The sequence below is a fragment of the Cricetulus griseus genome, chromosome 3 (genome assembly GCF_003668045.3).
Source record: "Cricetulus griseus strain 17A/GY chromosome 3, alternate assembly CriGri-PICRH-1.0, whole genome shotgun sequence".
Classification (NCBI taxonomy): domain Eukaryota; kingdom Metazoa; phylum Chordata; class Mammalia; order Rodentia; family Cricetidae; genus Cricetulus; species Cricetulus griseus.
The window spans coordinates 237410143-237435062 of NC_048596.1; the positions used below are offsets into that span (position 1 = coordinate 237410143).

General features: G+C 37.1%; 1 protein-coding gene across 1 annotated transcript in view; it reads right to left on the reverse strand.

Moving 5' to 3' along the window:
- The window catches only part of Hecw1 (HECT, C2 and WW domain containing E3 ubiquitin protein ligase 1), a 140105-nt gene that overhangs the window by 53556 nt on the left and 61629 nt on the right, over nt 1-24920 (reverse strand). The window contains exons 9-13 of the mRNA XM_027409409.2: nt 20643-20744; nt 15442-15592; nt 9809-9948; nt 7963-8084; nt 5960-6145 (exon numbers count right to left, since the gene is read on the reverse strand). Coding sequence (XP_027265210.1) covers nt 5960-6145; nt 7963-8084; nt 9809-9948; nt 15442-15592; nt 20643-20744 — 701 coding nt within the window. The remainder of the gene's footprint in view (nt 1-5959; nt 6146-7962; nt 8085-9808; nt 9949-15441; nt 15593-20642; nt 20745-24920) is intronic.

The following is a 24920-nucleotide window of genomic DNA, read 5'->3' on the forward strand; positions in this document are numbered from 1 at the left end:
TTTCTTAGTTTTGATTCCTATGGTTCTGATAAAATACTTGGAAAAAAGCAATTTAAGGGAGAAAGGGCTATAAGAAAATTTCAACTTTTGTGAGCATTTCTTCAAGTCATTAGAGATCTTCTAACACAAAACTGAATGAGCACATGGTGTTACATTTGATGGTATAGTAAGTCAGTCCCCTTCATTGTTAGGTGTTTTTCCTTCACTGCTTTAAAATCATGAATCAATAACATTCTTGCATGCCTTTTTTTATCTTGAATTTTTATTTTGAAGATAAAATATAAATGTTTTCCCTTTCTCTCCTCCAAAATAAATAAATAAAATATTTATTTTGCTTTTGAATATTGCTTTATTTTTTAATTACACTTTTAAAAATTAACTTACAAAATTCAAATTTCTCAGTCATTGGTGTCCAAAAATCAGAAAATTTTTAGCATGCTGTTGTTTTCAGGTTTTTTCTGAGCTAAATAGAAGATGACATTGTAACTGGTACTGTTCTCTGTTCCTCAAATCATCTCTTCCCTCTCATTTTATTTACACCGAAATGTCTTGTGGCTGTTCCTACTTCAGAAGTATGCATTACTTTCAATGTTGGAGCTTCTCTCTGAGGCCACTATTCCAATTAATGCCCATCGTTTTTGTTGCTTTTAAAGATATCCCACTATGTAGCCTAATTCATCTTAAACTAATGATCCTGCTTCATCACCTGGAATGATGAGATTATAGTCATGTGCCAACACACCTAATTACATTGCATCTTTTAAAATGTTTATTGAGATTTTAAAAAATTTTATGTATAGGAGTGTCTTTCTTGCATGGATATATTTGTACCACACATATGTCTGGTGCCCACAGAGGTCAGAAGAGGGAGTCAAGTTCACTGAACTAGGAGTTGCAGATGGTTGTGAACCACTGTATGGGTGTTGGGAACCAAACCAGAGTCCCCTGCAAGAGTAGAAATTGCTCTTAACTGCTGAGCTATCACTGAACCTCCTATCTTTATTTTAACCATACTATTTATGAATATTAATTTTTCTCTGACCATTTTTGATAATTATAGATTTGAACTGTTCTTTGACTTTTCTGTTGTTTTCACAATGTATTAATTTTATTCTTTTATTTTAAAACTTTTTGAATTTTGGTCTAGGTTTTATTTTGTAAGGTCCATTCAGTGTTGATAACCCATTTTAAAAGTGTTTTTCCCTTTAGTTATGTAAATTTTTCTGGGTTCCACCTACGGAGATGAGAGCTTACCAAGTTTTTTTTGCCTACGGAAATGTGAGTTTGCTGTGTCTACCTGTTGGCATGACTGTTATGTTTGGTTTTACTTTTGTTATTCTCTTTCTCTTATTTTCATTTTTTTTTGCAGAGTTTGTCTGTTTTCTTATACCAGCTGCATTTTGTTTTATTTTACTTTTTGTAGGACTTTGAAAAAATCTTTCTAATGAGTATATGCCAACTGTTTCTTTTTAAGTTATAAGAACTGTAGTCATTGTTTGCAAATTATCCAAGTTGACTCCCTGTACATGTTTCTTTCTTGGTCTCATTTCTTCCTCATTATCTTATTCCAGTCTTGCCATATTGATACTACTACTACTACTACTACTACTACTACTACTACTACTACATTCTCTTCTTTTTCATACATATTTTCTGTGTTTTATTTGGACTTAATTATGTATTTTAAAGCTTTATAACACCAATTATTATATCTCCTCACTTAATTAATTTCAATATTCACCACTGTCTTTCTCTTAGTAAGATTTTTCTAATTTTGATTTCTTGTTTTGTTCCATTAGTGATCCAACTGGAGAATGGATGTTAGTATTTGAGCAAGTTGGGCAAAGAGATAGGGTGAACTCAGTCATTGTCCATGGATGACCACAGTTTGTTTCTAATATAGAAGGCAGAAAAAGCATCTTCACAGCCAGACTCATAGGGAAAGAACCATGGGCAAGCAGTAAGATGCAAACTTCCTGCTGTTTCTACACCCAACACAAAGGCATCACAGGCATACATTTTCTGTTTTTGGGGCTCCCCTTCTGGCTTACCAATTCACAAATACACAGCATCTATCCTGGAAATGTCTCAGTTTGCATGAAGCCATGAGCCTATCAGTTCCCTTGTCTTTGTTTAAACTGACCAATCAGAAGTAAGGAGAGGAAGACATACTGCAGACTACTTAAAAGACCCAAGTGCTCTCAAGGATTTGGAGTTTGTTTTCTGAATTCCCCTTACCACATGTGAGAAGTGTCTGTATGGGAACTTCTTCACTTTTAACATTTCTTGAATGTGGTGCCTGATATGCTTCCTGCTTTTTAATTGTCTAATTGGTAGAGAAAATAAACTAGTCAAGAGCCCAGTAACACTATTGTTACAGTAGCACTATTGGGCTACAACCTTTTCTCATCCACGTCTTATAGTTCTTGCTGTGAGGATTTCTATAGTTTAATTTTTGGATGGGAAATTTGAGGTGTCTATTTTTTACTCTGTTGTAGGTAACTTTTATGTTATTATGATTGCATGTTGATAAATCTTTAAAAAACTGCCAAAATAGTCTAGAAAATGAATAGATGCTACTTTGCCTATTTTTTAATTCACAAAACAGTTGTACATCTTTATGGTGTATAAGTTAATTAGATTTACAATAATACCATGAACCCAATGAATCTGCTTCTCTGAACACTTTATTATGAGACAGGATCTACTACATAGCTCAAGCTAGCCTCAAAACCATGGTCCTTTCTAATGCCTAGATTATAGGGATGCACCAACATGCTGGACCTAAATAATTTATTTTAGATTAGCCAAGTTTTGTTTTTATTATTTGGCATTTGCTTCTTTAATTGATGTTACCATTTAATATTCAATTATTTCTGCTGTTCCTTTTATTCTTTCTTCTTTAGGAACTTCTATAAGTTAGTCATTCATCCATATATAATTTTTTTGAGTGCCAGTTACATGCTAGGAATTATTCTTGCCTGTAGATCTTCTTTGAAAATTCAGTGGAATTATGCTTTGAATCCATCTGTGTCTAGACTCCTTTTAGTTGGAAGGTTTTTTATTACCATTTCAATTTCATTTGCTATGGGTCTTTTTAGTTTGATGACTTCTTGGCTTAATTTTGGTGGTTTGGCTGACTGTAGAAATTCATCCATTTCTTTTAGATTTTTCAGCCTAATAGAGTACTTTTTTTCTTTAAAGTATCCTGTTTTAGTATTCTGAATTTCTTGGTGTCTGCTCTAACGCTTCCTTGTTAATTTCTGATTCTGTCAAATTGGGTCCACTCTTTCTTCCAGTTAGTTGAGCCTAGAGTCTGTCCATCTTGTTTATTATCTTCTCAAAGAACCATCTCTTATATTCACTGATTTTTTTTTTGCCTAAATTCTTTGTTACTTTTTCATTAATATGTGCTCTGATTTTATTAGTTCTTATAGTTCACTGTGTCTGGGTCTGATTTGTTCTTGTTTTTCCTTTTTTTTTTGAGACAGGGTTTCTCTGTAGCTTTGGAGGTTGTCCTGGAACCCTCTCAGTAGACAAGGCTGGCCTCGAACTCACAGAGATCTGCCTGTTTCTGCCTCTGGAGTGCTGTGATTAAAGCCTGTGCTATTAATCCATGGCCCAATTTTTAGCTGTATCATTAAGTTGTTTATTTGTGCTCTTTCTGACCTTTAAACATAAGCACTTAGAGCTATAAATTTCCCTCACAGGACTGCTTTCATTGTATTTCAAAAGTTTTGCTGCGTTGTGTTTTACTACTGTGTTGCCTTGCCCAGCCTTAATAGGAGAGGAGGTGCCTAGTCTTACTGCAACTTGATATGCCATGGCTGGCTGATATAGATAGGAGGCCTATCCTTTTCCTGAGGAGAAACAGTGGAGGAGGAGTGGATGGGGGAGGAGATGTTTTGGGGAGGGACTGAAAAGAGGGAGGGGAAACTGTGATCAGGCTGGAAAAATTAATTAATAAAAATGACATCTCATGTTCACTGATTGATAGAATAAATGTAGTGAAAATGATGATTTTCCCAGAAGTTTCTTGCCTATTCAATGCAATTCCAATTGAAATTGGAAGAAATCTCATTCTTCACAAAAAGAGAGAGAAAAAAGGAAACAGTTAAAAATTTGGAGAAGGGCAGCAAGCAGTCATATTCTTTGCCAAAATGTAACAAGAAGAGTCTCTAGGCCACATATTAATATTCTTCTCCTCTGAAACCTCTTGAGCTGGGCCCCCACAGTTCAAATCAGTCTCAGCACCACTGGCTTCCACGCTTCTACTAGAATGGCACATTAAGCCCCTCTTAAAACATTCAACTGTTTCTGAATCCAAAGTCCCAAAGTTCATATTCTTCTAAGCAAAATCACAATCAGGCCTATCATAGCCACACCCCAGTCCCTGGTACCAGGTTATGTCTTAGAATTTTATTGCTGTGAAGAGACACCATGACCGAAGCAACTTTTCTTTTTATTTGAATTAGAAACAAAATTGTTTTACATGTCAATCCCAGTTCCCACTCCCTCCCCTCCTTCCCTAACCGCCCCCCCCCACTAACATCCTACCTATCACATATCCTTTCTGCTCCCCAAGGAGGGTGAGGCCTTCCATAGGGGGCCACAAGAGTCTATCATATACTTTGGGATAGTGTCTTGGCTCAGAGAATATCCCTCTATGTGGATTGGGCTCCCACGGTCCACACCTATGCTAGGGATAAGTACTCAACTACTGCAGGAGGTCCTGTAGATTTCTGAGGTTTCCTCACTGAAACCCATGTTCCTGGGGTCTGGATCAGTCCCATGCTGGTATCTCAGCTATCAATCTGGGGACCAAGAGTTCCCTGATGTTCAGGTCAGCTGTTTCTGTGGGTTTCACCAGCTTGGTCTGGACCCCTTTGCCCATCACTCGTTATTCTCTGCACCTGGATTCCAGTTCAGTTCAGCGATTAGTTGGACCACAGCAACTTTCATATAAAGGAAAACATTCAATTGGGCTGGCTTAGGTTTCAGGGGTTTAGTCTACTATCATCATAGCAGGAAGCATGGTGGTGTAGTTGAGAGTTCTACCTCTGGATCCAAGGAAGGATTATGAGGACTAGGAGGTATTGTCTTGTTGGAGTAGGTGTGGCCTTGTTGGAGAAAATGTGTCACTGGGGGTAGGCTTTGAGTTTCAAAAGCCCTCCCAAGGCCCAGTCTCTCTGTCAGCCTACAGATTAGGGTGGAACTCTTAGCTACTTCTCCAGCACCTGCCTGCCTGCCTCCATAATCCCTGCTACAATGCTCCCCGATGTGATGATAATAGACTAAACCCCTAAAACTGTAAACAAACCCCTAATTAAATGCTTTCCTTTATATGATTTGCCTTGGCCATGGTGTCTTCACAGCAGTAGAACAGTGACAAGGACAGAAGTATTAGGAGGTGTGGCCTTGTTGGAGGAGGTGTTACTGGGGGCAGGCTTTGAGGTTTCAAAAGACTTGTGCCATTCCCAGTGTAACTACTGCTCCAGCACCATGCATGCTACCATATTTCCTGTTGTGATAATCATGGGTTCTAATCCTCTGAAACCACAAGCTCCCAAATAAACACTTCCTTTTTTATAAGTTAGCTTGGTCATAGTAAAGTAACTAAGACATAGGCCATAGAACAAAAGCACTCCATAGAAAATTGAAAGTTGTTAAGTGGATAGCAATTCTCAACTAAGCAGTATGTTATTCTCCTAGACAGCAATGGCACAGTTTGGCTTCTATAAGGAAGAAGCTAAGAAGCTAAATATCTCACAATGCAGCGTGCATGCACTGTGGAATGAGTAAGAAACCTGATGTCAACAGCTACCACCTCCCTTCTTTCCTGGGGCCAGTATCACATCGTGTAAACTTGCTTCTCCACAGTCTTCCCCCCACTTTCTTCCACATCTGCACTGGTGAACCAGAGCATTTTGTGAAAGCCCCACACATTGATTATTCTCACCTTTCCCTGATGGTCAGTTTTGATCTCCCAACCCCGAGGCAGTTCTAGTCTTGTGTCTGCAAACATGTTGATGAAATTCACCAGGTCTCGGTTATGCTGGTAGCGTTCAAAATTGCGAGCATCTCGTCGGACTTTCAAAATCATATGCTTCAAGCAAGTGCTACTTGTAAAGACCCGGTAGGCACTCTGAGACAGTTTGGGGGAAACGAAAGAAGAAGATGTGAAATTAGGAAACACAGAATGCTTGAACATGATATAATGAGTCCAACTTGGTGGTGATTTGTGTGAGCTAACAATGGAGACTTTAGAAGCAGACACAGTGTTTAACATGGAAATGTGTATTCAACACCCATGGGCCTATTTGATAGGCCAATTCTGCCTGACTGTCCTAGTATCAGCCACACTTGGCTCTGTCAAGCCTCACTGTACATCTCTGAGCATCACTCTTCTCATCCCCATTTTCTTCTTTGACTACAGAACTATCCTTTTATCTATTTAACACATGATAGCAATTTATCATAATTGAAGCTGGTCTTTAGAAGCCTACCATTCTAGTGAATCTTATGTAACATCTTCAGGTGAGGGAATGAGAAGAAAAGGCTGTCCTAAGTCCCTCAAATTATAATTTTATGCTACATAGGTACCTGTGTACTCACAGCAGAAGTCTCATTCCCCTCAATATAGGAGACCGCCAAAACATCATCAAGATATGTAGATGGTATTGGGAGGGATTTGATCCTCTTTTACGTGATGGGTTCAATCAGTTTTTAGTCTTGGACCTCTCTGCACTTCTTTGAGATTCTGCCAGAGAAACACTTCATCCAATTAGGCATCAGAGCTGGTTTCTGGGAGCACAGTGGGCTCCTGTTGCCAGTTGAGTAGGATAGGGACCTTTTCAATTTGCTATGCTGCTGAGTCTTCAGCATTTCTTCCATGTCTTCCACCCACAGTGTAGCCACATTGTAATCCTGGCCACTCTATCCTTCCTAACATACTGCCCCTTTGCTTGGGATTCTTCCCATTCCCTTTCAACTTGCAAGACTCAATTCAGTCTCTGCCTTCTGCCTCACATCTCCCAGGCACTCTGCTTTCTCTCAGTTTGGGTTTGGCCTGTCTCATAAGACTGATTGTCTAACACATTTGTCTCCACAAAACAGATATCTATAGACATCTACTATCTCCCTAGCCTGTTTCTATGATTCCAGTCTCTAGGTCTGTGCCCAAATTACAAAAAAGTTTGTGAAATAGAAGAATTAATGAATGCTATCATATTATGCCATTGATTTATGGAAAATGCCTCAAAAATTTAATGCCAAAAGCACATATATAAAACCAAACCACAGTTAATATCAATATATTTTAAAAGTATACCAAAAGCTAATCTAGGTATTATTTCTAAGAGATTTCTAAGAGAAAGCTGTCTAAATGTTTTTAATGAAGATGACTTTATAAAATGGTTAAGGATGGAGAATATGTGGCCACTTTGTACTCCTGGTTTTTTTTGTTGTTGTTGTTAAGACTGAAGATAAGTAAAAACAACATGGATTGTTTCCAAGGAATTTTCACTGATATGATCCTGTCGAGAACCTTAGAAAGTCAGGAGAGTTTCTGAATCTCCCCTTCTTTACTGGGAGACTCACATGGAAAAGAAAGGTTTGAGTTCTCCACACGTGCACACAGGCACAGACATACAGACACACACAGACACAAACACAGACACAGGCACACACACACACACACACACACACACACACACACACACACACACACACACAGCCATGCATTTGAAAAAGAAAAAGGAAGGCCATATGGGAGGGTTTGGAGGAAAGAAAGGGAGAGGGGAAATGATATAATTATATAGTGATGATGATGATGATGATGATGATGATAATGAAATAATTAAAAATCCCTTCTTTCCTGATCTCACAGAGTAAAATTCTACATAAAGCTTGGTTTGGGTTTTCAGAAAGCAGGTCCACCTTCTCTGTTTTTGGAGCACTTACATAGTTGGCATGCAGCACAGTGAAGAACTCAGGATTGGTGATGAACTTGACTGCTGGGGACTGTAGCAGCAAGGTGATTTTTTGTGAGTTGACTGGAGAAAGTGACCCTTCTCGCCTCAGATCTAGAAAAAAATGAAGCAAAGCAATGGAATAAGTTGGATGGAAAGTCCTTCCACATTGAGTACATCTCTTCCTATAGCAGAACATAGATCCCCACAGTAGACTCTTGAGTTTTCATAACAACATGACCAGGTCAAGAATGTCAAGTGTTCCTTGTCCAAAATTCTTGACTATAGCTGTGTTTATCTGCGTAAGATCTGCTCAAGATTCAGCCCATCCACAATTCATGATGGATGGGAGAGGGTCCCAAGTCTAAGATCCTCCATCAGGGTACTTAACAGTTATTGGGGGAAGGGGGGGTTCATGTCATTACCTTTACTTGTGTAGCCACTGATAACTTGTCTTGTTCTAGTAGATAACCTCTTACCTACTGTCAGGTAAGAAACTTTAACTATTAAACTCAGTGGGCCCCACACATAATAATAACATGGAAGTACAGTGGGAGCCTAGTATAAAGAAAGGTTCTGGAGTGAAGCTGAAATTCTTTAAACCTTAGTTTCTATGTCCCTCTACTAAGTTTTTTATATTGTTACAGGTTTGAAAACCAGCACCACAGAAAAGGTACAAATAGCTCCTTTTAGCAATGTATCAATTAAAATGCATGAAGATGAATCTAAGTAACATAAGAAAATAATCTCTAGTCAACCTCAGATGAATTTATCTGAGCCCATTCTGGCTAAGGTATATTTGAGTGGGTGGCTGAGAATTACATTACACAAAAATTTTAGTAATAAAGAATGGAAGGAAAATTCTATCACAGTTTTCAATATTTCAAGCTTATATTGTATATACTAAAAACTATTTTAGAAAGAAATCAAGGTTTCTTGGAGAAATGAGTGATTCCAAGACTGAATTGTGGAATGGAAAACATGAATAAAAACCATTTGTGTGAAAAAAAAGAGAAAGCCTCTGGCAAGACAGAGCGGGGGGAGATGGGAGCAGGTAATTTAGACTAAAATGACTAAAGTTACACTATATCAATGTGTGATACTATCAAACATTTACAACATTTTAAGAAAGAAATCAAATAAGCAAGTCCAATATCTACGTTGCCACAAATCACTATGACCTGCCAGAATGAGAATTAAAATATCTACTTGTTTAGACTGTCTCTGGGTCTTTTTTGGAAAATATGTCACCATTTAACCCAATTCAAAGAGAAAGTGGTTTACAGGGATTTCACTGTGGTAATTATGTATGTTGTTCTTGGTACAAATAGTGGAAGCCAGTTCATGCTTTTTAAATATCGTTATTGGCATCTCAATCAGGCTAGATTGATAGAAATATAAAAAAAAACAGGAAAATAAGGCTTGATAGATGGTAAAAACAATGTGCTCTTGAACTTTGTGAACAAGAAGGCCACCAGAAAACCTTTGTGCGAAGGTCCCTCCTTGGTTGAAGTGAATTTTATCCTAAATGCACAAGACTCATTAGAGATGGGTTGTGAATATTTATCACATTTTATTTATAAGTGGAAATCCTCAGGACACCAACAAATACATCACCTAACAACACAGGAGTCTACAGCTTCTAAGATTCCTAGTGGAAAGGCTTGTTGTCTCCCTTACTCAGGCCTCTAATTCCTCCGTCTTGTTTTCCCATATTTGTGACACTCATATCTGTGGATCATATGGTTTTCCCATGAAGCAGGGTAAGAACTTGACTTGCACATTCCTGTCACAGTCACTGCATGCCACCTCCAGTGTTGAGTCCCCTCCTCCAATACCTAAGCTTGATTGGGAGGATTCTGCTTCAGAGTCACTTCCTCCACCTCCACCTCCTCCGTCTGGTATTTGTTCACAGCTTTGGTTGCCAGAATCTTCATCAGGTCTTTCTGTTGCAATGGTTCTCTGAATGTTTTGATACCTGTACATTAGAAAATGGAAAGACAAGAATTACCTTGTGCTTGCTAATGCTCTGAATAATGCCATTGGAAAAGCCTGTAAACAATTGTATTGAAGTCGGAAATGTTTACTCCAATAAGATAGCCAGAACAAGTAATAAGACAACTGTCTCCACATTGTTTGACAACTGTCTCCACATTGTTTGACAACTGTCTCCACATTGTTTGACAACTGTCTCCACATTGTTTGGCTAGATAGCTGGACAAATCTATTACATAGGACTTAGAGACTGTACACAAGAGGGTGGTGGATGGGGAGATCTGGAAATGTTATTTTGGTTAGATCTGGAAATGTAGTTTTGAAATCCCATAGCTCCTCCCAGTTATGACAAAAATCTAGCTTAGATGAGTCTTGTGTTCAGGAAGGAAACAGGGAGGGGTGTTTCAGAAGAGGGGGAGGAAATAGAGCAAATTAACCAAGCCTGCAAGTATAATTTAAGATGGAGTGAGGAGTGCATCCAGTCCTGGACAGGTTCATTCTTCTGCAGCAGTCTTCTAAAGGAGACAGTAAGTACCCTATTCCTTCCCTGACCATGATGAGCAAAGTTTCCCCACCATGGACTCCAAACTGCTTGCAAGAGGATCAGTTAACTTACATTAACTGAAGACAATTGAAACTGGTGCTTCTAAGAGCCTGTTGATATACTGTTCTGTATATCTAGGTTTGAAATTTACAGGTCTGTATGATTGCTACCTTTTATTATATCGTCCACTTCTGATAACCTGTGAGAAGATACTCTTGCCCGGAGCTGTGAATGTGAGACTTTCTTGAGAGGCCTTTTAGAACAAAGTGTGGAATTCATGCAGTGATCAGAGCATGGTGTTATTGTTTCTCACCTCTCTGTGGCAGAGAGGTTATGGGAAGATAAAAGACAGCCCACCCCACTGTGATCTTGATCTTGCTGGAATGCAAGGAATGCAGCCAGGACAGGAGACTAGAAGCTGCCCAAATCTCTGACTTTAACTGGGCGGCAGAGCATTGCCAAAGACTGCAGAAGCCGCTATTGGACAATTACCAAATGGATACGGCAGATCATATTTCCCCAAATGGCTCAACATTCTCCTTTTCAGATGTAGAATTAAAGTCTTCTCCCCTGAGAGAACTGAGTATAGCATAGGTGACAGTTTTGTGATGGAGCCCAGAAAGCCGGAGGAAGCCCAGATCCCAGAAGTCACAGACTCAGCAAACCTTCCCTTTTCTATTGCATCAGGAATTACCTGTGAAAATCCTCCTGCACTTGTTTTGTTTGGAGCTAAAAATATATAAAAGACTCATGGAAATCTATAAAACAGTTACCTGAAATACAGAATTTTTAATTGCCCATGCATGACTGCAAATATAATTATACAAAATGGAAAAAAAATCCCAAACCAAACCAACCCAACCCAAACCAAACCATGCCAATCCAAACAAACAAACAAACAAACAAACAAACCAAAAACTGTAGAACAGAAAATTCATGTGGGAATGAATTATAATTCTTAAAGAAATGATTATGGCAAAAATTGATCCTCTAAGAAGTAAAATATATGCTGTACAAAAATGCCAGAAATAGAAAAATATCTTGTAAGTCAGCAAAATAAACCAGAAGATGAGACAGAAGTAAAGCTATTTTTGGCATAGTGAAATCTATAAAGTCACACTGTTAAAAAAATTAGGCATCAATACTCAAATTCTACTCTTCAAATAGAAAAATCAAGATAAAACAATAAGCAAATATTCAATAACATAAGGAGTTAAATGTACTAAATTATAGCTACTCAGTGAAATATTTGCAGAAATTTAAATGTTAATCTGAAAACATGGTAGTAATATAAAGCACTTATCATACATATAATAAGAGAAAATGAATATAAAATTATATTGTCATCATGTCATAACTATATAAGAACCATGGCATATATATTGAAATAAAAATTGGATAAATTTCTTTAAAAATTTAAACTTTGGGGTAATATGAATATGTTGTTTTTCTATTTAAATTTCACTTAACAATATAAATTAATAAAGTTAATTAAAATTAAGTGTGTATGTGTGTGTGTGTGTGTGTGTGTGTGTGTGTGTGTGTGTGTGTAAGTTAATTAACACTAGATAATCTCCAGCTTTAGGAAGTAACACAAAAATAATCTTGCATTGAGTTCTAGGCAATTTTTGGTACTACAACTTTTGACTACATTTCTGAGGGTTTATCTTTTGATCATCACAATCATGTAGTGGGAAGTCAAGGAAGTCTCCTCCTCACAATGCTAGCAGACATTTCCACTTTTCATGAGACAGAGATCCTTGTAGATCTAAGTAACAAGAAGTTATCAAAAAAAATTATCAAGGCACGATCACAGGTGAGTATACTTTTAGTACACTTTGTGTGGCTGTCTACTTCCAGATCCTAGCAGCCTTTAAATACTTGAAAATAACGGGAAAGACAAGTGTTTAAAAGCATGAATGTTTGTAAACAGATTTTTCACAAGAAGCCAGTACTTTCTCTAATTTCAAAATTACTTTTTCTTCTTCTGTCCAACTTCAAATGCAGCTCTTTATTCAGCATGGTCCCTGGCTGCCTCTCCCAATGTGTGCAGCTTCTGTCTGCTGCAAATAGATTTGGACTGAATTTGGTCTTATACAGTTTTCAGGTATTTTGTTTTTCCAATATATTGCTTTGCAGGCTTGATTTCTTGTTCTTTGCTTACTATTTGATGTTCGAACAGCACCTCTTATACATGCAGCATGATGACACTTTCAGTTAGCTAAGCAATTTCAGCACATTGCTTCAGATGCAACATGTTTGTTTCTGTGGGAATGATTGTAGAGAAATATTCTCTACAATCCTTTACAATTCTATGACTTAGACATTCATGCTGATGGACAAATGGAATGTGAATGTCTTATAAACACTCAAGCAATAAAGGAATGCCCTGAGACTTTCATGTAAGGATACTCCTCTATAAACAGAATTCATTTTAATTAAATTAATTGTGTATATGTGTGAGAGAGAGAGAGAAAAGGAGAGAGAGAGAGAGAGAGAGAGGGAGAGGGAGAGAGAGAGAGAGAGAGAGAGAGAAGAGAGAGAGAGAGAGAAGAGAGAGAGTGTGTATGTGTGCACATGTGTGTTTACTAGCCAGTGGTTGATATTGATATCAGGTAGTGTCCCTTGATCTCTCTCTCTCTCTCTCTCTCTCTCTCTCTCTCTCTCTGTGTATTTAACTTGGAGTGCTTTCTTTTTTCTATTTTTTATTTAAATTAGAAACAAGATTGTTTTACATGTCAATCCCAGTTCCTTCTCTCTCCCCTCCTCCCCTGCTCCCTACTAACTCCCTATCTATCCCATACCCTTTCTGCTCCCCAGGGAGGGTGAGCCCTTCCATGGGGGGGGATCTTCAGAGTCTCTCATATGCTTTGGAGCAGGACCCAGGCCCTCCCCTGTGTGTCTATGCTGAGAGAGTATCTCTCTATGTGGAATGGGCTCCCAAAGTCCATTCATATGCTAGGGATAAATACTGATCTACTACAAGAGGCCCCATAGATTGGCTGGCTCTCTGTTTAAGACAGGATTTCTCACTAAAGCTGAAACTCACCAATTCATATAGACTAGGTGTCCACCAAACCGGGTAATCTCCTGATTTAGGCTCCCCTGATCTGGGATTACATGAGTATATTGCCACATCTGGGTTTTATGTTTTCTGGAGCTCTCATATGGTCATCTGGACTCAGGTCCTGGTGATTGCACAGTAACCACTTTAATGACTGAGCCATCTCCCCAGTTACCTAACTTTATTTATTTATTTATTCATTTGGAAGGTTTATTTTCTTATTTTCATTGTGTCTGTGTGTGTGCCTGTGTGTATATCTGTGTGGGTGTATGAAATATGTGTATAGGTTCTCACCAAAGCCATAGAGGGTGTCAGATACCCCAAAGCTGGAGTTATACATGATTATGAGCCACCGGACATGGGCTGTAGGAAGCAAACTTGGGTCCTCTAGAAAAGCAGGAAATACTTGTAACCACCAGGATATCCATCCAGTTCCTTGCTTTTTGTTTTAATTAGCCTACAAAATAGCAAGCTTCCTTATGACATCCTCATGCATATTAAGCTGTATGCATACTTAGCTTTCCCACACCTACCTTTCCCTCATCTCTTTGCATCAATTTTTAATTAAATCATTTCACTCCAAATATTTCCCTGACAACTTTCATATCACATGTGCTCTGTGTATTTTTAACAGGTCAAAAAGTCCATTTAATAGGCAGATCCAGTTAAGTCTTAAAAGCTTTGCTATCAATAAATATCCTCAACGTAGGCTTTTATTCTTTTAGTCCCTCTCAACTTTTTCATTAACTTAGCACTTGAAAAATAAACAAAGTAGGATGTGGATGCAATTTCAGCTGAAGTAAGCTGGATACTTGCACTTCTAGAAACAGAAAGTATCCAGAAGCCATTGCTCACTCTGTCTTCATAGAACAAGAAAATAGAGAGGTTGCTGGCCTGCTACACGAGGGACACAATACCCATGGTTACAACCCAAACCCAAATAGTATCTGTTCAAGTTCAAGTTCAAGTTCAAGTTCAAGGGTGGAGGCATACTTTCTAATAAAAATGATTCTGGAAGAATTGCTATTTCTCATAGGGTCTTGATGTGTTGTTCAAGCTGGCCTTGAACTTGAGATTCTCCCACCTCAGCATCCTGAGTATCTGGAATTACACAAGTGAGCCACTGTAGGTCATTTCAAAAATATTTTTAGGCATTTAATTTTCTAGCATAAAGACTTTTGAACTTTTGAAGAACTACTGTTTATGAGTGCACAATGATAATGAGAAGAGTAAAAACTCTATAGTGATGGCATGCAGTGATTAAGAGATGAGAAAAACTCTATAGTTATGGGTGCAAAGTGATGAGATGAGGGCAAAGTCTATGATGGATGTACAATGATGATGAGATGAAGACAAACTATACAGTGATGGGTGTACAGTGATGATAGACAAGGGCAAAATCTACAAGTGATTTATGAGGCAATTTTTCTGTAGAGATAATTATTATTTTTGTGGAAGATATCCTTGGAATGTTAACTATTTTGAGTTCTGTATCTTTGGGGAAGTCTTATGATGGACACAAACTAGTCTTCCAAAAATATGCTCACAGATATAATTTTACATGTTAATTTTTGGAGGGTTTGTGGAGATCCTCACATTCTTGGGGATGGGAACATAGATAAAGATTTTCTGACTTCTTCCTGTGCCAGTAAGACATTCAGAGGAACCCTGTGTTTAAATGTCACTCAAGGTTAACATGCTTTCAGTCACTAACTTCTAAACATGGCCTTCCAAATACTTACCAGGAATAGATTTCTTACATAATTTTGTTCAGCTTCTTTACAGTGAGCAGGAAAGCAGAAGAGGGGTGTCTTGCCATTCTTATCTAACCAAAGCTTATATGGTCTTGTTCCACACTGATCACCAACCTTCTGTTAAGCTGCTCCATCTGGTGGACAGACCCGGACCTGATCATTCCATCTGGGGTAGGTGCCACTGTTGGTCGCTGCCAGGTGGTTGTGCGATTTACATGGTCCACATAAAAGACCCGTCCATGGCTGTCAATTCGAGCTTCCCAGTCTAATATTTAATAAAAGGACAAGAAAAGTCAAGTACAGACTACTCGTCGACCCATGTGGACACGATCCATTTCCAGGTCTTCTGAAGATAGAACTCACCGGTGGCTCATTATGAAGACCACACCCTACCTCTCCTGTCTTCTAGCATTTGTCATGACTGCTACACTCCCAGAAAGGAGTTAATATACTCAGACTCTACTTTGCCATGATAATTGTAGTTCCTTGACTCTGACACAAGCTTAAATTTGATAGTGTCTAAAGAAAATTTGCTTACAGTTTTAAAAATCTTGCTGGTTGTTCAAGAAACAGTTATAGAAGATTGAACAAACCCTTCAGTAAGTATTGGTGTTGTGATGCTAGAGAATCTGTTCTTCACTCAGTCTAATAGGTGACTAGCAGCTGCAATGACCCTGTATTTAAATCCCCTTTTAACTTAGTTCTGAAATGTTGTATGTGTAACTTCAGAAAGCTTCTTTCTAAACTGAGCAGGCTCAAGCAATTACAATTCCTTTTAAGGGGGTGAATGGAAGAATTTGATAACTACAGTTTCAAAATATCCATGTCATCAAATGTAAACTTACAGTATATATTGAACCTACCTATGGCTGGCTAACAAAACCAAATGAATAGAACAATATAACAAATGTCTAACTTGAGGGAGGAAAAGGAAGAAGTGATGAAATTATTTTTAATAAAAAATAGTTAAAATAAGCAAAAGATAAAGATGAAAACCTTTAAAATTCCTTTAAAAATTTTTGAAATTGTAATTACTTCATTTCCCACATCCTTTTCCTTCCTTGAAACTTTCCCAATTTATCCTTCCTTGCTCTTTTTTCAAATATATGAACTCTTTTTATCATTAATTGTTGTTACATACATATATATGTATGTATATGCTCATATGTATATATGTAAATATGTCTATAAAACTTTGTTGCTAAGTAACCATCACAAACAGTAGCGGGAGTCAAGGCAGAAGCACAGATGATTAAGTAAAGCACTTGTAAGCTGAAGTGGGTTGAAATCCATGAATAAATCCCTTGAATCTGAGAGCTAAATGTGTTTCATGTGTATTTGAACTAGGCATAGAGGAGCAATGATGCACAGTAATGGCAAAATTTGTGTAGTCCACATATAAAAATGTGGTGGAAACAACTCCAATATGGTGTCATGTTGAAAACGCTAAAGAAATACTAAGCATGTTAAGTTAAATAGGAAACCTAATTGCAAAAGGAGGAAAACCATTTGGTCTTTTAAGTGAGAAAAGACAGTTTTGGGAGTGGCTCAGTCATCTTGAAAACTCATGACTTAGACAATGATATAATGACTCTCAAGCTTTAAATGGAAGATAAATTTGGTATCCTTATGGTTTTATATGTATATGGCTTATCTGTTTGAAAACATTATTTCATATGTCTAACCTAGAGGATTGTCAATGTCCAATGAAAATTCAAATATCAGAAAATCCAAAATTTAATGTATATGGCAAATGGAAGGAAAAATGTAGTTGAATTACAGGAATATGTTCTAGGAAGATTTCTCTAAAGCAGGCTATTAGATAATTCAGATGTCAACTATTAGAGAAATAATGTATTAATGATAATATGGTACAAATTTGTAATTTTATAATTGTATAATCTTGTTCCAAAAGTTTGAAATTTCTGTTGTTTTTAATCTTAGAAAAGCTATTGAACAATTGCTTTTCTTGAACTATTATTCAATAAAGCATAAAAATTAACTTTTAAATAACACTGTGTTATTTAATTCAAGTAAGAAAACTACAATTACACTTGCTATAAACTAGAAGCTATATCAAGTCCTAAGGACACAGACAGATGACACAGATCCCTACTGCCAGGGAAAGCAAGGACTTTTCCATTAGCCTTGCAAATTCACCAAGGGAGACTGGAGAATGGAACATTGATGACACATTCTTGGCAAGTTTCAAATCTCCAAATTACTCTTAGAAAGATGGTCATCAAAACCCTAAGCTCTTTTATTAATACATTAACTATCTGAAACACGTGGTGTTAATTTTCTAATCTTATATTCATTAAATAATTAATTTGAGAATGTTTTCTGGGTTGCCTTGTAAAGAATTTATTTTCACATATCCTATAAACAAACTTCTGAATGGATCTTCAAGCCTCAGCACTATTTGGAGGATTAAGCACTGTGATGCCATGAATTTACATAGACCCCTAAAAACAGTATCTATCCTACACTGGGGCAAGTTGCAGTAGTGTAGGTCAGGTGGAGTCCTTTAGGATAGAATGAATTATTGTATACCTAATTATTTTTTATCAAGAACTTAAACATATATTGTCTGACTGTGTATTTAAGTATTTTAATAAATGCAGTATCCTGCATATGTATTTTTTGAACTTTATAGACATATATCTAAATGCCTTCTTGACATCACTACTCGATAGCTTCACTATAATATAATCAAGGCAAGCTTCAGATCATTCCCATTCAACCTCCTCTACAAAAGTTTTTTTCCCCATCAGTCAAGTTTGAAAATGAGTCATTCTTAATTTTTATTTTCCTCTCAATTCCATACTCAATATGCCTTCAAAGTTGTCTTCAAAATATATGGTCAGATATATTAACAGTTGCACTGCTGCTGCCCTGTTCCAAATCACTAATGTTTTTCATCTTGGCTGCTGTGATAACCTTATGTGGCTTCTAGACTTCTATCCTTCCTCCTCATTTTACTCCCTGAACTATATCTAGGGAAAGTCTTCCAAACTACAGTTCAGAAATTCTACTTCCCTGCTCAAAACGCTGTGGTGTGTCCCATTCATTCAGGATAAAAGCCAAACCTCTCTAGGGGTCTCAACCTGTGGGTTGTGACCCCCTTGGCAAACGTCTATCTCCAAAATTACTTGTTATAATTCATAAAAGTAGCAAGATTACAGTCAATGAAAATCATGCCATGGTTGAGGGCTACCACAGTATGACGAACTGTATTAAAGGGTTGCAGCATTAGGAAGGTTGAGAAGCACTGCAGCAGTCTAGAAAGCCCCAGGCAATTGCTTTGTGCTGTTTTCCTTGACCTTATTATCTGCTGCTCTCTCTCTTCCTTGTGGCTTCAGACACATTGACTTGACTCTTCAAGCCCATCATCAGGCCTCCACTTAGAGCTTGGCAGCTGTTATGGCTGCTCCCTTTGCCTGGAAAGCGTTTCCTCAGCTTTTTTTTTTTTTTTTTTTTTTTTTTTGAGTAGTTGTGCTATCTCATCCATTATTGCCCTGTTAGGGAAGCTGGCTTAGACTTCTGCATCTAAAATTGCAGACCAGTTGTCTGCTACACATGAAAAGACTCTTTATCTTCATCTATTTAAAATTCTTTTCATTGCATTTATCACCAGTTAACACTAGTCTCTGATGTATTATCTTATTGTTTATCATCTACTTCCCAGATAGCAAAAAGATGCTCCATGAGGGCTGGAATCATTGTCCATTGTGCTTACCTAAAACAGCACCAATTACACAGTATTCAGAAAATGCTTGATAAAAAATGACCTTCAGTAATGAAGTCATTTGTGTCTTATTTGAGATTTCCTAACAATATCCTATTGTCAGATTCATTAGTATTTTTTTAATATTTTCATTGCTATATGCATAAAAAATAAAACCTATTTAGAGTCTATTTTAATTGTTGAGAGTGATTTATACTAGGTAATTATTTTGAGGTGGTTTATGTCAAATTATTTATAATGCCTCTATTTATAACTAATTATGCTACTGCATGAATTGGAGGTCAGGCTATACATACATGTGTAGATAGGATTTTTTTTTGGTGTATGAGAAGAAGGCTGTTTCTTGTAAATAACATGTTATATATATCTATTCAAATAATCACATATGAAATATGATATTGATTTTACTGTTTTTTAAGTCATGTCATAAATCAGTATATAAATGAAGAAAGAAATCAACCACCAAAAGTTAAAGAAGATAGCGTTTGGCTTGTCCTCTGAGAAATGAATGAGGTGAGGTTACATACTAAAGACATTTGCAATTTCCTCACTGTTACATGACTGAATAAGGAGAAAAGTAGTATTCACGTAAAATACAAATATTACCAAGAACAGATGAATTACTAAATAAGCATTTCACCTTTTTAAAATGATAATTGCCTAATGCAAGCTTATACAGAAATATGAATTTTAGGAATAATTTTTCATTTATAATAATCTATACAATATTAAAAGTTATCTTTGTGTGGAAAAAATCTTGAACCCAAACAGAGAAGTTCCAGAATTCATCAACATATGTTGTATTAAATGAGTTTACAACACCAGAGCTTCATGTTCTTCTAAACATTTTAAACGGAGTGCTACAGGTTAAGCCTGAATGGCATGTGCAGACTACAAACTCCAAACTCAGAATTTAGCAGATAAGGACATTCAAGCTTTTATTCTCACAAATAATAAAACACAATATTTTAGAGATTAAATGGCTTCCCTAAGCTCAAATGACTAGCCAAAGGTTTATTAATCTAAGACAGGTACTAGGTAAAATAACATTAAATTCTATCCTAAAAATAATAGTTTTCCTGGAAATGCCTAAAAACTACTGCAGGCATTTGGAGTTTTTAATCCTTTGATACAAGTGTTAATTTAGAAAGTACAATTTCCTAAAACACTATGGGTTGAAGTTGTTCTATTTTATGGAGACACTTGTGGATAATGGACTCACTGGAGAAAAATAGACTTCTATTTCCAACTGAAAATTTTAAAATTGTAAATTTAGGACTGAAGGGTCACAAACAAAGACTAAGTAGGTCTTGTCAAGAAATGTTACCTATGTTTTTCTTCTCCCTCAGAAACTTAGGGACATTAACAACATTTGGTTGTTGCTTTAATATCATATATTGAAACAGCTTGTTAAAAAGCATGTTTATAGTAGTTATATACTGGTGTTTAGTAATAGTGATAAGTATGGAATTTGGAAAGAGTTTTGGATGCTTGCATATGAGTTCACACTGACCTGCTCAAACTCGATGGGAAGAGTTAAGTCATAGATTTGAAAACTAAAGCTTACTTGGTGGAAGAGGCTCATCGATTGTTGGGTAGTGATGATGTTCAGGCCTCAAGGAAGGAAGCTGGCTTATTGGCTGGGAATTATGGAGTATAGGACATTCACCTATGAACAAGATAGTCAAGACATTCATATTCATTGCTATGGCAATGTTATAAAAACATGACGTAAAACAAAGATCATCCTAAGAAACAACCAATAAAATGGGTAATCTAGTTTTGTGTCAGTTTACTATAACCATGGCAATCATGACACAAATTATTAAGGAAAAGGAAGACAAAGAAGAAGAGCAAGAGGAAAGAAGAGGAGGAGGGAGAGAAAGAGAAAGATGGAGAGGAAAAGGAAAATGCAAATATGTTTTGACTTTTGATCTATGCCACATACATGGGATCAGAGTCTGATTCTGTAATCACTTCAGTTGTCTTGGTTAGAAAGAAACCCAAGGGAAAACTTAAAGAGCCTTATTTTAGTCCAGTAAAGATGACAGGCTTGTTTGAAGGGAGTGAAGTAGTTATAAGGCCCCCCAAAAGCTTTGTTGGATTATGGGAAACATACCTTATCATATGGGTATGAGGGTTGCATAATTAAAACAACAGAAGACTACTACAAGACTGTTTTTCAGACTTAGAGGGAGACTGAAACTCTCAGACAGTGCTTTTCCAAGATGGATCAAGGAAGTGGTAGTCCAAGAATGTAAATTCCTATGAAGGCACATTAGAAGATGAGATGGACAACCAAACATGTCATGGGAAGTCATGGTTATTCTAGATTATATGGAGGAGGAGTTAGAAAAGCCAGCATGCTTTGGAAAGAAGACAATAGACAACGTAGCAGATAAAAGTCAAGAAGATTGATTCAAGAAAATCTGAAACAGAGAGTAGGATAGACAGAAGAAAAAGAAGCATACAGAGAAATTGTAAAAATAAACATATCTATAGATTTAATGACTTATGTTAGTATATACATTGCTTTTACTGCTGTCAGTACAGACTTATGATTAACCAAACAAAATTCTGGGATACTGTTTCTGTTTCAAAATCTACTGAGGTGTGCAGATTGACCATGTAAACAGTACTAAATGATTCTCTCAATCTCTGGAGACCCTGAAGGGCCCAAAACACAGACATCCCCCATTCAATTCTATACTGCTTTCCTCCTGCCTCATACCATACTCACACCCTACTAGCCAGAAGACAAAAAGGCATCTTTCCTTCTTCTTCCAGGACTATTGTACATAGTATATATTCTATTAACCTTTGGAACAAAATGGTGAGAAAATAAAAAGTAATGGGCAAGATCTTTGAGAGATCTCAAATAGTGGGACATTTCCCAGGACACCCATGCATGGAAACATGGGTTTTCTCCCACTAAAGTTCTATAAGCACAATGGAAAATAAATTAGTAGGAAGACATTAGGTGGGCTTAGTTTAGTAGTTTAGTTCCAAGAAATAACTGACATCTAAAAATAAAGATGTACTCAGAATAAAAGGCCATTCTTAATATTCAAAATACATTTTCCTGAGCAGTCCCACCATTACTAAAATCCTTTTGTACTTTGAAGGTACCAGTAGGAATCAAGGATGATACTTCTCATGTCAGCATACCACTCATTGTGGACAAGTGGCTTTTTCAAACATAGGTTCTGTGTTCAAGTGTATATGGCATTCACATCTGTTTTCATAAGTGTCTAGGGTTCGAAATTTGAAAAGGAAAACAATGGTACAGCTGTTACATCATCAGCTGCTGTACTTTAAATTTTGTTTCATAAAACCTTGCCTCATTATAATTAATTCAGCCAAACATGTTAATCACTCCTCCAAATTTGTGGAAATATAATACTGTTGCTTGGTGCAAGTACACCCCACGTACTTGGGATCACCAAGAAACTGCAAAGATGTGATTGACTCATGGTGGCTGACTGAATGAAATAAGCAACTCTCTTCTGTGCTAGAGCACAACTTCACATAATTGCTTTTATTTCAAATAAAGTGTTCAGAATATTCAAGAAGGGATAGTATGTCTCAACTAAAAATAAAAGGGGGGTCTTTAAATTTATTGTTATTATAACCAACATGGCCAAATTATAGAAGAGACAGGTATGAAAGAGATTTCCTATAAAGGATCTTTGTCTGTAAAAACTATGGACTATTAGAATTTCAGTGATGTGGAAATGGTGGAATGTTACAGGCTCAAAGCTGAATTACAATGCATCTTGGGATATTGTTCACCTACTGAATAGCCATTCTTTACTCCCATTCTGTGTTAGATCTAACATCCAGTTACTAATAGATAAAGCCTAACATCCAGACAGATGAAAAAAATTAAAACACTTTTAGAATGAATAAACTTGACAAAACTCTAGTTTCCTACCAATCCAAGGGCTGTGTCATCATACAGCAGTTAAGGCCTATAGCTGAGGCCTTTCCACTTGCTGTAATCACTTACTCACTGTTCCTATCAATGCATTTTTAAAGTGTCATTATTTATGTCTATCTTTATATTGCTTCTGCAGAAACTTCATGCGACTGCTTTGGAATCTGGAACTTAGGTAACCTACAGCTGTGTTCTTAGGTCATGGCCACCTATATTTGGCTCCAGAATAAACTAATTCTTATTCTCTTTGAACTGAAATCTACATATTTGTGTCAACATAAGCTACCAGAATACTATTTGAAGCAAAATTATTAGTACTTAATTATATGGAAGTTTCCTTGGCTAACATGGTGAGGATAGATTCAAAGGGTGTTTTCTCTTGTGCAACTTAAGCAATTAGCTTTCTTGCTTATCTGCCTGAGAGAACTCTCATTAGGAGAGAGGCAGAGTGCTTCATTGTTTCATCTATTTAACTCTTCTATATAATCCCTTGAGGTCAATGCTACAGTTACACCTGTTTGGAACACTAGGAAGTGGAGATATAGAGCGGTTAGTTTTATGTGAGGAGGTGGCATGATCAACTTGCCTCCAGGACCTGAACTCATGACCACATAACTCTGTGCCTTTCAGTTATCTTCTGGACTTTTGATAACCATTTTAAATTGAATTTTAAGTACAAGTTTTGTAGAAGGAAAGGAAAAAAAACTTAGGTAAGGAATAGTAGTTTAATAGGTGTCAGTTTGGATTTATGTGGAATGAGCAATTCATCTTAAAACCAAAGATTTTGGACTAGAATCCTATATGAAACATGAGAATTTATGCATTTGTATTATGACTGGACTGGCAGAAATGAAGATTTCCAAAAAGACAGGACTGAAACAATGGACCCAAGAAATTAGAATTTCTTTAGGAATTCCATGTTAGAAGAAAAAAGCCTAGGTTGTTGCTAGACAGAAAGATAGCCTGTGTCTGGAGATTTCAGACAGTTCTCACAACTAGTCAGACCTTCCTTCAGGGAGAACCAGGAGATAGTGATGATGAGGGGGAAATCCAGACAATGATGATGGGTGGGACTAACACTTAGCATAAATGACTTAGTTATGCGTAACTCTAAACTCAAATCTTATGTCAAGGACCTGATGTGTACCACTGGACCTTTCAGTTCTTCTCAATGTGACAACCTCCCTTATCTGCTGTTCCCGATTCATACTGTGTCTTTAGTTAGTAGAGCCTAGCTTGTTAGAGATGTTAGGGCCTGGGCTCAGACCCAAGTGACTCTGTTTCATAATGCTGTTCTTCCTTTTTGGTACCTAAAATAGCCCAACAAAACAAAATCAACCATTATAACAGGAATTGGAATGATAGAAAGAAGAAAAAGATATGTAGTCTACCCATGTACAGAGCACATTGTCATGCTGTCGATGCCAGTGCTTTTGGACAAGCTGGAGGAGTTGCCCCCAGAGCTATCAGAGTGTGCCAGTGGAGGGGGATTATGTCCTTCAACGAATACCCATATCTATCATCATTGATCTTCAACGTGTTTTTAGGAAGTCAATGTATTTGCTACCTAATGCTGATGATAAAGCATATCTGCCATCATTCACTGTTTATATCATTTAATACTAGTTTTGCCCCTGGGAGTGTTGTTAAGACCAGGAAGCTAACTTACACCGACCAGTTTTGGTCATTAGTCAAAAAAAAAGGAGTGCACACACAGGTAGGTAGCCACTCACATCCTACTAGCTGTGTGTTTCTTGGTGTGAATTTGAGACACGCTGTGTCAGATATTCACACACCTAGACAACTGCATGAATATGTGCACACATTGTCCAGACTAGCCCTTTGAGACTGGTCCCTCCACCTCCATATGTGGAGACTCGTGTCTTACTATCGTGGTGGTCCTATTCT